The sequence below is a fragment of the Oncorhynchus masou genome, chromosome 23 (assembly GCF_036934945.1).
Source record: "Oncorhynchus masou masou isolate Uvic2021 chromosome 23, UVic_Omas_1.1, whole genome shotgun sequence".
NCBI classification, from domain to species: domain Eukaryota; kingdom Metazoa; phylum Chordata; class Actinopteri; order Salmoniformes; family Salmonidae; genus Oncorhynchus; species Oncorhynchus masou.
This window is the reverse complement of record NC_088234.1, coordinates 20,188,202-20,203,218: the sequence shown is the minus strand read 5'-3', so window position 1 is coordinate 20,203,218 and position 15,017 is coordinate 20,188,202. Positions and strand designations below refer to the sequence as shown.

At 46.1% G+C, this 15,017-nt stretch overlaps 1 protein-coding gene across 3 annotated transcripts in view; it reads left to right on the top strand.

Moving 5' to 3' along the window:
- The window catches only part of LOC135510524 (neuroligin-2-like), a 329,641-nt gene that overhangs the window by 193,438 nt on the left and 121,186 nt on the right, over positions 1-15,017 (top strand). For all 3 annotated transcript variants that reach the window (XM_064931530.1, XM_064931531.1, XM_064931528.1), the window contains one exon: positions 1,241-1,390. In XM_064931530.1, the coding sequence (XP_064787602.1) occupies positions 1,241-1,390 (150 nt within the window). The remainder of the gene's footprint in view (positions 1-1,240; positions 1,391-15,017) is intronic.

Below are 15,017 nucleotides of genomic sequence, written 5' to 3'. Positions count from 1 at the left end.
AGACGAGAGTCCTGCATCAGGTTGGATATCCGCAGTTCACCACGGTTGACTTGAAAAAATATCAGCTGGTGGGGGTAATGAAAAAATCTTATGTCTTCGTAAAATCGACGTAAAATCGTCTTACGGAACAGAACAATTTCGGGTCGGAAATGTTTTAAATCAAGAGACTATATTTTTTGCGTTTTGCATTTGTCATTTGTGCTCCCTCTCCGGCCTATAGGTCACCAGGCTGCTCGTTATGGCCGCACACCTGTCACCATCGTTACACGTACCTGCTCGTCATCAGACTCACCTGGACTCCATCACTTCCCTGATTACCTTCCCTATATATGTCCCTCTATTTGGTTCCTTCCCTACATATGTCCCTCTCTTTGGTTCCTTCCCTACATATGTCCCTCTCTTTGGTTCCTTCCCTACATATGTCCCTCTCTTTGGTTCCTTCCCTACATATGTCCCTCTCTTTGGTTCCTTCCCTACATATGTCTCTCTCTTTGGTTCCTTCCCTACATATGTCCCTCTCTTTGGTTCCTTCCCTACATATGTCCCTCTCTTTGGTTCCTTCCCTACATATGTCCCTCTCTTTGGTTCCTTCCCTACATATGTCCCTCTCTTTGGTTCCTTCCCTACATATGTCCCTCTCTTTGGTTCCTTCCCTACATATGTCCCTCTCTTTGGTTCCTTCCCTACATATGTCCCTCTCTTTGGTTCCTTCCCTACATATGTCCCTCTCTTTGGTTCCTTCCCCAGGCGTCATTGTTTTGTTTCAGTTTCATGTCTGTGTGCTGTTAGTGTTTCTTGTGTTGTATTATGTTGCGTTTATTTTATTAAAACACTCCCTGAACTTGCTTCCCGACTCTCAGCGCACATCGTTACAGCATTGTGTTGCAAATTAAATTCTGTGAGCGGCGAGGCAGACAGGCTACCAGACACAGAGTGGATCAGGGAACGGAATTGTTTGTGTGTTGCTGGAAGTTATATTTCACACCCCGCACACTACCACCACTATATAAACGGTATCTGAAAGCCCCTATACACCCATGTCCCCATTAGACTTACAGATCTACTACACCTCCACCCATAATCCAATATCAAACTGATATTATGGTGTTGATTCTACAGGTATGGCCTAAAGTTGTTCTTGATGGAGAAACATTCATTGACTTTCTTTTTCTACCTCTCTCACTCTTCTTCTCCTTTGTGTGTGTGTGTGTGTGTGTGTGTGTGTGTGGTGTGTCTGAAGACATCCGTGACCGCAGGAAGAAGCCGGTGATGCTGTTCATTCACGGCGGCTCCTACATGGAAGGAACCGGAAACATGTTTGACGCCAGCGTCCTCGCCGCCTACGGCAACGTCATTGTGGTCTCTATGAACTATCGTCTGGGCGTGCTCGGTAAGATCTGATTACTTCTTTATCTACACACACACTCACACGTGTACGCACACACACACACACACACACACACTGTTTCCCAGTTATGAAAATATGAAATAGCCGATTTCCTCCATCTTGTGATGGGAAAAGATTTTGAAGGAGAAATGCAATGCAGAGAAAATATCTCCCATCCTCTCAACTATCTGTTTTCTCCAAGGTTTCTACACAGAATTCCACTGTTGATTGCTCTTGTCTGCAGAGTTCCTCTGATGTAAGGCTTGGCATCGATTGATCTGGTCTGATGCAAGTGCTCTGTGCGTAGACCGAGTCAGAGTTTGCTCCTTGTAAATATATTTATTTTTACAAGACAGATATATTGGAGCGAGGCATAGTCATGCACATTGAAGTTGGCCCAGGCATCTTTATAGGGTCAGAAATATACTTCCCTATTTTTCACTTTAACTGCACATCAACTCAGAGCAGAGCAGAGCAACAGAACATATATCACTTATATTTCATCTTACAAAAGTAGAAGTAGATAAAAATCGAGTCGGTTTATTAAGGCCTATCACACTGTGATGCAACTGCATGCCAGGTCGCAGTTGTAAATGAGAACTTGTTCTCAACTGGCCTACCTGGTTAAATAAAGAAAATGTTGTACTTTATTAAGGCCTATCACACTGTGATGCATGTTGTACTTTATTAAGGCCTATATATCTTGAAACCAGCCCATAGGATACTGTAATAGAGATATTCATTGAGTGTACAAAACATTAGGAGATCTTTCCATGACATAGACTGACCAGGTGAAAGCTATGATCCCTTATTGATGTCACTTGTTGAAGGGGAGTTGACAGGTGTTGACGACGGGGAGGAGTCAGTTGTCGATGAGGGGGAGGAGATGGGTGTCAATGATGGGGAGGAGACGGGTGTTGATGAAGGGGAGGAGACAGGGGTTGATGAAGGGAAGTAGACAGGTGTCGATGAAGGGGAGGAGACAGGTGTAGATGACAGGGAGGAGACAGGTGTAGATGATGGGGAGGAGACAGGTGTAGATGATGGGGAGGAGACAGGTGTCGATGAAGGGAAGGAGACAGGTGTCGATGAAGGGAAGGAGACAGGTGTAGATGACAGGGAGTAGACAGGTGTAGATGAAGGGGAGGAGACAGGTGTCGATGAAGGGAAGGAGACAGGTGTAGATGAAGGGGAGGAGACGGGTGTAGATGACGGGGAGGAGATGGGTGTAGATGAAGGGGAGGAGACAGGTGTCGATGAAGGGGAGGAGACAGGTGTAGATGACGGGGAGGAGGTGGGTGTCGATGAAGGGGAGGAAACAGGTGTAGATGACGGGGAGGAGACAGGTGTAGATGAAGGGGAGGAAACAGGTGTAGATGACGGGGAGGAGACAGGTATAGATGAAGGGGAGGAAACAGGTGTAGATGAAGGGGAGGAAACAGGGTGTAGATGATGGGGAGGAGACAGGTGTAGATGAAGGGGAGGAGACAGGTGTTGATGAAGGGGAGGAGACAGGTGTAGATGAAGGGGAGGAGACAGGTGTAGATGAAGGGGAGGAGGCAGGTGTTGATGAAGGGGAGGAGACAGGTGTAGATGAAGGGGAGGAGACAGGTGTAGATGAAGGGGAGGAGACAGGTGTCGATGAAGGGGAGGAGACAGGTGTCGATGAAGGGGAGGAAACAGGTGTAGATGATGGGGAGGAGACAGGTGTAGATGAAGGGGAGGAGACAGGTGTTGATGAAGGGGAGGAGACAGGTGTCGATGAAGGGGAGGAAACAGGTGTCGATGAAGGGGAGGAAACAGGTGGAGATGATGGGGAGGAGACAGGTGTAGATGAAGGGGAGGAGACAGGTGTAGATGAACGGGAGGAGATGGGTGTCGATGAAGGGGAGGAGATGGGTGTCGATGACAGGGAGGAGACGGGTGTCGATGAGAGGTGGAGACAGGTTTTAAATGTAACAACAGACACAATAATGCTTAGAAAAGAGAAATCTAAAAGCTGCCTGTATCATACATTACCTGTAACTGTCAGTTTTATAGAGACACACTAACACACATGCAAGTTGATGATTTGACCGTTTATTTGACACAGTTTCACTTTATTTCATATATCCAATGCGATGAAAGACATATTAATGTGAAATTTTGTATGTGTGTGTGTACGTGCATGCGGATCTGTGTGTGTGTATGTGTGTGTGTGTCCATCCTAAATAGTGTAGGAGGTTGTAAGGCTCTCTGTGTGTGTTCTCAGTTCAGACGCTGAACATGGTGATTTGGAATGGCCTGTATGTTCATTATTAATACAGAAGTGCACAAGAGTGCAGTAACATTTGCGTAACCTAGGGCGTGTGTGTTTGTTTGTGTGTGCGTGCGTTCAGGCGCTTGTGTGTGTGTTCATCCCTGTGTTATTCTCTCTTTCTCCCACTTTCACACATACACACACACACACATTGATGTTGGGTAAATGAAGGGTAGAGTCGCTGTCAGTCAGTGAGGTTGCTGTGACCAGTTCTTCCCGTGTTAGCCTGGCTCCTTCCCACTCCTGCACTGCTCCTGTTACGGTGGTACAGACCATTTTAAGGGTGAAACCTGACTTTCACTTAGAGCCTGAGTGATCACTGCACCTAGGTTTGTCTCTGAAACAACATATCTAGTGTCTGGTGATTTATCTTCTCTTGACAATACACCCCCCGTAACATTAGCTGTATACCCTACAATACACCCCCCGTAACATTAGCTGTATACCCTGCAATACATCCCCCGTAACATTAGCTGTTTACCCTGCAATACATCCCCCGTAACATTAGCTGTATACCCTGCAATACATCCCCCGTAACATTAGCTGTATACCCTGCAATACACCCCCCGTAACATTAGCTGTATACCCTACAATACTTCCCCCGTAACATTAGCTGTATACCCTGCAATACACCCCCCGTAACATTAGCTGTATACCCTACAATACACCCCCCGTAACATTAGCTGTATACCCTACAATACACCCCCCGTAACATTAGCTGTATACCCTACAATACATCCCCCGTAACATTAGCTGTATACCCTACAATACACCCCCCGTAATATTAGCTGTATACGATTCAATTCCCCCCATAACATTAGCTGTATACCCTTCAATTCCCCTCATGACATTAGCTGCATACCATTAAATTCCCCCCGTAACATTAGCTGTATACCATTTAATTCCCCCATAACATTAGCTGTATACCATTCAATTCCCCCTGATAACATTAGCTGTATACCAGAGGGTTAAATACACAACATGTAATGAGGGAATTGAGACCCCCCCATAACATTAGCTGTATACCTTTCAATTCCCCTATAACATTAGCTGTATACCATTCAATTCCGCTATAACATTAGCTGTATACCATTCAATTCCCTATAACATTAGCTGTATACCATTCAATTCCCCTATAACATTAGCTGTATACCATTCAATTCCCCTATAACATTAGCTGTATACCATTCAATTCCCCTATAACATTAGCTGTATACCATTCAATTCCCCTATAACATTAGCTGTATACCATTCAATTCCCCTATAACATTAGCTGTATACCATTCAATTCCCCTATAACATTAGCTGTATACCATTCAATTCACCTATAACATTAGCTGTATACCATTCAATTCCCCTATAACATTAGCTGTATACCATTCAATTCCCCAATAGCATTAGCTGTATACCATTCAATTCCCCTATAACATTAGCTGTATACCATTCAATTTCCCAATTAACATTAGCTGTATACCATACAAATCCCCCCATAACATTAGCTGTATACCTTTCAATTCCGCTCTAACATTTGCTGTATACCATTCAATTCCCCCATAACATTAGCTGCATACCATTCAATTCCCCCCCATAACATTAGCTGCACACCATTTAATTCCCCCCATAACATTCGATGTATACCATTTAATTCCCCCCATAACATAAGCTGTATACCATTTAATCCCCCCATAATATCCGCTGTATACGATTCAATTCCCCTATAACATTAGCTGTATACCATTCAATCCCCCATAACATTAGCTGCATACCATTCAATTCTCCCATAACATGAGCTGTATACCATTGAATTCTCCCATAACATTAGCTGCATACCATTCAATTCCCCCATAACATTAGCTGCATACCATTCAATTCCCCCCCATAACATTAGCTGCACACCATTCAATTCCCCCCATAACATTAGCTGCATACCATTCAATTCCCCCCATAACATTAGCTGCATACCATTCAATCCCCCCCATAACATTAGCTGCATACCATTCAATTCCCCTATAACATTAGCTGCATACCATTCAATTCCCCCCATAACATTAGCTGCATACCATTCAATTCCTCCCCATAACATGAGCTGCATACCATTCAATTCCCCCATAACATTAGCTGTATACCATTCAATTCCCCTATAATATTAGCTGCATACCATTCAATTCCCCCATAACATTAGCTGTATACCATTCAATTCCCCCATAATATTAGCTGCATACCATTCAATTCCCCCATAACATTAGCTGTATACCATTCAATTCCCCCATAACATTAGCTGTATACCATTCAATTCCCCCATAATATTAGCTGCATACCATTCAATTCCCCCATAACATTAGCTGCATACCATTCAATTCCCCTATAACATTAGCTGTATACCATTCAATTCCCCCCCATAACATGAGCTGCATATCATTCAATTCCCCATAACATTAGCTGTATACCATTCAATTCCCCTATAATATTAGCTGTATACCATTCAATTCCCCCATAATATTAGCTGTATACCATTCAATTCCCCTATAATATTAGCTGTATACCATTCAATTCCCCCATAACATTAGCTATATACCACTCAATTCCGCAATAACATTAGCTGTATACCATTCAATTCCCCTATAACATTAGCTGTATACCATTCAATTCCCCCCATAATATTAGCTGTATACCATTCATTTCCCCCATAACATTAGCTGTATACCATTCAAATCCCCCATAACATTAGCTGTATCACATTCAATTACCCTATAACATTAGCTGTATACCATTCAATTCCCCCATAACATTAGCTGTATACCATTCAAATCCCCCATAACATTAGCTGTATCACATTCAATTACCCTATAACATTAGCTGTATACCATTCAATTCCACTATAACATTAGCTATATACCACTCAATTCCGCAATAACATTAGCTGTATACCATTCAATTCCCCTATAACATTAGCTGTATACCATTCAATTCCACTATAACATTAGCTGTATACCATTCAATTCCGCTATAACATTAGCTGTTTACCATTCAATTCCCCTCTAACGTTAGCTGTATACCATTCAATTCCCCCATAACATTAGCTGTATCACATTCAATTACCCTATAACATTAGCTGTATACCATTCAATTCCACTATAACATTAGCTATATACCACTCAATTCCGCAATAACATTAGCTGTATACCATTCAATTCCCCTATAACATTAGCTGTATACCATTCAATTCCCCTATAACATTAGCTGTATACCATTCAATTCCACTATAACATTAGCTGTATACCATTCAATTCCGCTATAACATTAGCTGTTTACCATTCAATTCCCCTCTAACGTTAGCTGTATACCATTCAATTCCCCCATAACATTAGCTGTATACCATTCAATTCTGCTATAACATTAGCTGTATACCATTTAATTCCCCCCCATAACATTAGCTGTATACCATTTAATCCCCCCCATAATATCAGCTGTATACCATTCAATTCCCCTATAACATTAGCTGTATACCATTCAATTCCCCCATAACATTAGCTGTATACCATTCAATTCCCCCATAACATTAGCTGTATACCATTCAATTCCCCCATAACATTAGCTGCATACCATTCAATTCCCCTATAACATTAGCTGTATACCATTCAATTCCCCTATAATATTAGCTGTATACCATTCAATTCCCCCATAACATTAGCTGTATACCATTCAATTCCCCTATAACATTAGCTGTATACCATTCAATTCCCCCATAACATTAGGTGCATACAATTCAATTCCCCTATAACATTAGCTGTATACCATTCAATTCCGCTATAACATTAGCTGTATACCTGTGCCTTTAAACAGCTAGGAAAATTCCAGAAAATTATGTCATGGCTTTAGAAGCTTCTGATAGGCTAATTGACATAATTCGAGTCAATTGGAGGTGTACCTGTGGATGTATTTCAAGGCCTACCTTCAAACTCAGTGCCTCTTTGCTTGACATCATGGGAAAATCAAAAGAAATCAGCCAAGACCTCAGACAAAGAATTGTAGACCTCCACAAGTCTGGTTCATCCTTGAGAGCAATTTCCAAATGCCTGAAGGTACCACGTGTATCTGTACAGACAATAGTATGCAAGTATAAACACCATGGGACCACGCAGCCATCATACCACTCAGGAAGGAGACGCGTTCTGTCTCCTGGAGATGAACGTACTTTGGTGCGAGAAATGCAAATCAATCCCAGAACAACAGCAAAGGACCTTGTGAAGATGCTGGAGGAAACAGGTACAAAAGTATCGATATCCACAGTGAAACGAGTCCTATATCGACATAACCTGAAAGGCCACTCAGCAAGGAAGAAGGCACCGCTCGAAAACCACCATAAAACATCTAGACTGCGGTTTGCAACTGAACATGGGGACAAAGATTGTACTTTTTGTAGAAATGTCCTCTGGTCTGATGAAACAGAAATAGAACTGTTTGGCCATAATGACCATCATTATGTTTGGAGGAAAAAGGGGGAAGCTTGCAAGCCGAAGAACACCATCCCAACCGTGAAGCAGCATCATGTTGTGGGGGTACTTTGCTGCAGGAGGGGCTGGTGCACTTCACAAAATAGATGGCATCATGAGGCTGGAAAATTATGTGGATATATTGAAGCAACATCAAGACATTAGTCAGGAAGTTAAAGCTTGGTCGCAAATGGGTCTTCCAAATGGACCCCAATTATACTTCCAAAGTTGTGGCAAAATTGCTTACGGACAACAAAGTCAAGGTATTGGAGTGGCCATCACAAACCTCTGACTTAGAATCCTATAGAACATTTGTGAGCAGAACTGAAAAAGCGTGTGTGAGCAAGGAGGCCTACAAACCTGTTTAAGTTACACCAGCTCTGTCAGGAGGAATGGGCCAAAATTCACGCAACTGTGGAAGGCTCCCTGAAACGTTTGACCCAAGTTAAACAATTTAAAGGCAATGCTACCCAATACTAATTGAGTGTATGCAAACTTCTGACACACCGGGAATGTGATGAAAGAAATATAAGCTGAAATAAATCATTCTCTCTACTATTCTGACATTTCACATTCTTAAAATAGTGGTGACTGACCTAAGACCTAACTGACCTAAAACAGGGAATTTTTACTAGGATTAAATGTCAGGAATTGTGAAAAACTGAGTTTCAATGTATTTGGCTAAGCTGTATGTAAACTTCCGACTTCAACTGTATGTTAATAGCTCTTAGCTTTACAATAACTAGTTAGTGCTACACTGGCTGACTCTATGCTATCGCTAGCACTGTAGCACGCTAGCTGGCCTGCCTGGGTCTACCCTGAGGGAATTCCTCATAGCGCTGCTGTGTGACTAGCGCCTGTCGAGCTAGCGCCTGACCCTTGCCTCTGTGTTGCCTTAGTGACACATACGTACAGTACGTACGTCACTTCAACTGGAGCGAGATTATTATTTTTTTAAATCCACTACCTCTATGAGATCTGGGACTCCTCTGAGAGAAAGAGATGGATGTAGAGAGAAATCATCTATTTAGAGACAAACTTTGTAGAAGAGAAAAGGAGACAGGATGTTAAGCTAGTGTCATGTTTGCGTGACGTGTGTGTGTGTGTGTGTGTGTGTGTGTGTGTGTGTGTGTGTGTGTGTGTGTGTGTGTGTGTGTGTGTGTGTGTGTGTGTGTGTGTGCGTGCGTGTGTGGACAGAGCGAGAGGAGATGAATGGACAGAGGGGAAGAGAAAGCATTGAGAGATGAGATGGAGTGGGAGAGAGGGAGAGAAGCGAGGGGGAAAGGAGAGACGAGAGAGGCTGCATTTGCCTGTGATGCTAAAAATAAATCCTGCAGAGCTGCTTTTTAAATCTGCAGTGAAGCACACATTCATTCTCAATTATACAATATGGGCCAGAACAGGGACAAACACGCAGAATACACTTACCATTACCCACAGACATTCTGTTCAAAGGTCTGGTGATGGTATCCCATCCAGAATATCGGCGCAGACACACACACGCACGCACACACCGCAGAGTCAACTGAATCCGTATTTAGGACACTACCTAGTGAGAGAAAGGCTCTCAGTGTGTGTGTGTGTGTGTGTGTCTGTGACAGTGGGTTCTATGGACCAGACTGTTGTGAAATGTGTCCTGACAGGACTAGAGGAGATATTAAGACGCCAGCAGAAATAACTCCCAAAACCTTCCTCTACAGACACACACACACCTGTTCTTCTTCCTAACCCAGACCATCCTGACCGTCTCCATGGCAACCCCGGGCAGACTTGATAAGCCAAAGTCCTATTGACTGGGCTGAGAGATGGAGAGGAGAGAGATGAAAAGGAGAGAGAACAGAGTGTAACTGAGAACGAGGGGAAGGTCTGGAAAAGGAGAGGGAGGAGGATGCAGAAAAGCAGAGAGAGATGACAGTAATAACTAGGCAGATTTGTTTTCTGCGAGAAGAGATTAGCACCTTCGCTGGCCTGAATGAGACACCCACACATGAAGACACACACAGACACGGGCACACGCACGATTCCTTCCCTCCGCTCCCTTTTCTCCCACCGGTGATGTCACGTCTGTCGTTCCCCTCCATTGTTCACCTGACACTGTTTCACCTCTGAGTGTCCCTGTCCTTTCCGCTCCTCTACCTTCCCTTCCCTCCGCTCTATTCTTCCTCTCCTTTCCTCTCCTCTACCTTCCCTTCCCTCTGCTCTATTCTTCCTCTCCTTTCCTCTCCTCTACCTTCCCTTCCCTCTGCTCTATTCTTCCTCTCCTTTCCTCTCCTCTACCTTCCCTTCCCTCTGCTCTATTCTTCCTCTCCTTTCCTCTCCTCTGCCTTCCCTTCCCTCCGCTCTATTCTTCCTCTCCTTTCCTCTCCTCTGCCTTCCCTTCCCTCCGCTCTATTCTTCCTCTCCTTTCCTCTCCTCTACCTTCCCTTCCCTCCGCTCTATTCTTCCTCTCCTTTCCTCTCCTCTACCTTCCCTTCCCTCCGCTCTATTCTTCCTTTCCTTTCCGCTCCTCTACCTTCCCTTCCCTCCGCTCTATTCTTCCTCTCCTTTCCTCTCCTCTACCTTCCCTTCCCTCCGCTCTATTCTTCCTCTCCTTTCCTCTCCTCTACCTTCCCTTTCTCCCCCTCTCCTTTACCTTCCTTATCTCGCTCCTATTCTCCTCCATTTCTTCTCCCCTCCACTCTCTACTCCTCACTCATCTTGCTCCTATTCTCCTCCATTTCTTCTCCCCTCCCATCTCTACCCCTCCCTTATCTCGCTCCTATTCTCCTCCATTTCTCCTCCCCTCTCTACTCCTCCCTCATCTCGCTCCTATTCTCCTCCATTTCTTCTCCCCTCCCCTCTCTACTCCTCCCTCATCTCGCTCCTATTCTCCTCCATTTCTTCTCCCCTCCCCTCTCTACTCCTCCCTTATCTCGCTCCTATTCTCCTCCATTTCTTCTCCCCTCCCCTCTCTACTCCTCCCTCATCTCGCTCCATTTCTTCTCCCCTCCCCTATCTACTCCTCCCTTATCTAGCTTCTATTCTCCTCAATTTCTTCTCCCCTCCCCTCTCTACTCCTCATCTCCTATTCTCCTCCATTTCTTCTCCCCTCCCCTCTCTACTCCTCCCTCATCTCGCTCCATTTCTTCTCCTCTCCCCTCTCTACTCCTCATCTCCTATTCTCCTCCATTTCTTCTCCCCTCCCCTCCCCTCTCTACTCCTCATCTCCTATTCTCCTCCATTTCTTCTCCCCTCCCCTCTCTACTCCTCATCTCATATTCTCCTCCATTTCTTCTCCCCTCCCCTCTCTACTCCTCCCTCATCTCGCTCCATTTCTTCTCCTCTCCCCTCTCTACTCCTCATCTCCTATTCTCCTCCATTTCTTCTCCCCTTCCCTCCCCTCTCTACTCCTCATCTCCTATTCTCCTCCATTTCTTCTCCCCTCCCCTCCCCTCTCTACTCCTCATCTCCTATTCTCCTCCATTTCTTCTCCCCTCCCCTCCCCTCTCTACTCCTCATCTCCTATTCTCCTCCATTTCTTCTCCCCTCCCCTCCCGTCTCCACTCCTCATCTCCTATTCTCCTCCATTTCTTCTCCCCTCCCTCCCCTCTCTACTCCTCATCTCCTATTCTCCTCCATTTCTTCTCCCCTCCCCTCCCCTCTCTACTCCTCATCTCCTATTCTCCTCCATTTCTTCTCCCCTCCCCTCCCGTCTCTACTCCTCATCTCCTATTCTCCTCCATTTCTTCTCCCCTCCCCTCCCGTCTCTACTCCTCATCTCCTATTCTCCTCCATTTCTTCTCCCCTCCCCTCCCCTCTCTACTCCTCATCTCCTATTCTCCTCCATTTCTTCTCCCCTCCCCTCCCCTCTCTACTCCTCATCTCCTATTCTCCTCCATTTCTTCTCCCCTCCCCTCCCCTCTCTACTCCTCATCTCCTATTCTCCTCCATTTCTTCTCCCCTCCCCTCCCGTCTATACTCCTCATCTCCTATTCTCCTCCATTTCTTCTCCCCTCCCCTCCCCTCTCTACTCCTCATCTCCTATTCTCCTCCATTTCTTCTCCCCTCCCCTCTCTACTCCTCATCTCCTATTCTCCTCCATTTCTTCTCCCCTCCCCCCCCCCTCTCTACTCCTCATCTCCTATTCTCCTCCATTTCTTCTCCCCTCCCCTCCCGTCTCTACTCCTCATCTCCTATTCTCCTCCATTTCTTCTCCCCTCCCCTCCCGTCTCTACTCCTCATCTCCTATTCTCCTCCATTTCTTCTCCCCTCCCCTCCCCTCTCTACTCCTCATCTCCTATTCTCCTCCATTTCTTCTCCCCTCCCCTCCCCTCTCTACTCCTCATCTCCTATTCTCCTCCATTTCTTCTCCCCTCCCCTCCCTGTCTCCACTCCTCATCTCCTATTCTCCTCCATTTCTTCTCCCCTCCCCTCCCCTCTCTACTCCTCATCTCCTATTCTCCTCCATTTCTTCTCCCCTCCCCCCCCTCTCTACTCCTCATCTCCTATTCTCCTCCATTTCTTCTCCCCTCCCCTCCCCTCTCTACTCCTCATCTCCTATTCTCCTCCATTTCTTCTCCCCTCCCCTCCCGTCTCTACTCCTCATCTCCTATTCTCCTCCATTTCTTCTCCCCTCCCCTCCCCTCTCTACTCCTCATCTCCTATTCTCCTCCATTTCTTCTCCCCTCCCCTCCCCTCTCTACTCCTCATCTCCTATTCTCCTCCATTTCTTCTCCCCTCCCCTCCCGTCTATACTCCTCATCTCCTATTCTCCTCCATTTCTTCTCCCCTCCCCTCCCCTCTCTACTCCTCATCTCCTATTCTCCTCCATTTCTTCTCCCCTCCCCTCTCTACTCCTCATCTCCTATTCTCCTCCATTTCTTCTCCCCTCCCCTCCCCTCTCTACTCCTCATCTCCTATTCTCCTCCATTTCTTCTCCCCTCCCCTCCCCTCTCTACTCCTCATCTCCTATTCTCCTCCATTTCTTCTCCCCTCCCGTCTCTACTCCTCATCTCCTATTCTCCTCCATTTCTTCTCCCCTCCCCTCCCGTCTCTACTCCTCATCTCCTATTCTCCTCCATTTCTTCTCCCCTCCCCTCCCCTCTCTACTCCTCATCTCCTATTCTCCTCCATTTCTTCTCCCCTCCCCTCCCCTCTCTACTCCTCATCTCCTATTCTCCTCCATTTCTTCTCCCCTCCCCTCCCGTCTATACTCCTCATCTCCTATTCTCCTCCATTTCTTCTCCCCTCCCCTCCCGTCTCTACTCCTCATCTCCTATTCTCCTCCATTTCTTCTCCCCCCCCTCCCCTCCCCTCTCTACTCCTCATCTCCTATTCTCCTCCATTTCTTCTCCCCTCCCCTCCCGTCTCTACTCCTCATCTCCTATTCTCCTCCATTTCTTCTCCCCTCCCCTCCCCTCCCCTCTCTACTCCTCATCTCCTATTCTCCTCCATTTCTTCTCCCCTCCCCTCCCCTCTCTACTCCTCATCTCCTATTCTCCTCAATTTCTTTTCCCCTCCCCTCCCGTCTCTACTCCTCATCTCCTATTCTCCTCCATTTCTTCTCCCCTCCCCTCCCCTCTCTACTCCTCATCTCCTATTCTCCTCCATTTCTTCTCCCCCATTTCTCTGTCCCCATCTCCCTCACTGTCCCTCCCTTTCTCTGTCCCTGTCTCCCTCACTGTCCCTCCATTTCTCTGTCCCTGTCTCCCTCACTGTCCCTCCATTTCTCTGTCCCCATCTCCCTCACTGTCCCTCCATTTCTCTGTCCCTGTCTCCCTCACTGTCCCTCCAATTCTATGTCCCCATCTCCCTCACTGTCCCTGCCTCCCTCACTGTCCCTCCATTTCTCTGTCCCTGTCTCCCTCACTGTCCCTCCATTTCTCTGTCCCCATCTCCCTCACTGTCCCTCCATTTCTCTGTCCCTGCCTCCCTCACTGTCCCTCCATTTCTCTGTCCCTGTCTCCCTCACTGTCCCTCCATTTCTCTGTCCCCATCTCCCTCACTGTCCCTCCATTTCTCTGTCCCTGCCTCCCTCACTGTCCCTCCATTTCTCTGTACCCATCTCCCTCGCTGTCCCTCCATTTCTCTGTCCCTTTCTCCCTCAATGTCCCTTCAATTATCTGTCCCCGTCTCCCTCACTGTCACTCCATTTCCCTGTCCCTGTCTCCCTCACTGTCCCTCCAATTCTCTGTCCCTGTCTCCCTCACTGTCCCTCCAATTCTCTGTCCCCGTCTCCCTCACTGTCCCTCCAATTCTCTGTCCCTGTCTCCCTCACTGTCCCTCCAATTCTCTGTCCCTGTCTCCCTCACTGTCCCTCCAATTCTCTGTCCCTGTCTCCCTCACTGTTCAGTTTAAATGATGACCGATGAGTGAAAGTATGTGTCATATCTCCAACACCTTGTCTTTCTAAGTGGAGCTACATGGTACATAATAGCAGGACATACATCACAACTAGAGACTGACACTCACTGAATCATCCCCTGGACTGTTAGATGGTGAGCTCTTTCTATGTCCCATTAACAAGTCAGACTGTAAGCTAGTGTGTGTCTCTAATGGTGCCCTATTCCATATGAAGTGGACTGCTTTTGTCCAGGTCCCATAGATATGCGGTCAAATGTAGTGCACTATATAGGGAATAGCATGCCAGTTGGGACACAACCCTACTGCAGCCTCTGGCCTCTGGTTTGTGGCTGTGTAAATAGTAACCTCAATACTATTGAGCTAGTCGTGGATGTCTGTTAATGTGCCTTATCACCACAGATATCCATTATGAGTGAACAGTTATTCATGTCCATGTGTTTACATTGTAAGCATAGCTAATGTCCCGGCTGCTACAGCTTCAATACAGGACTAGAAG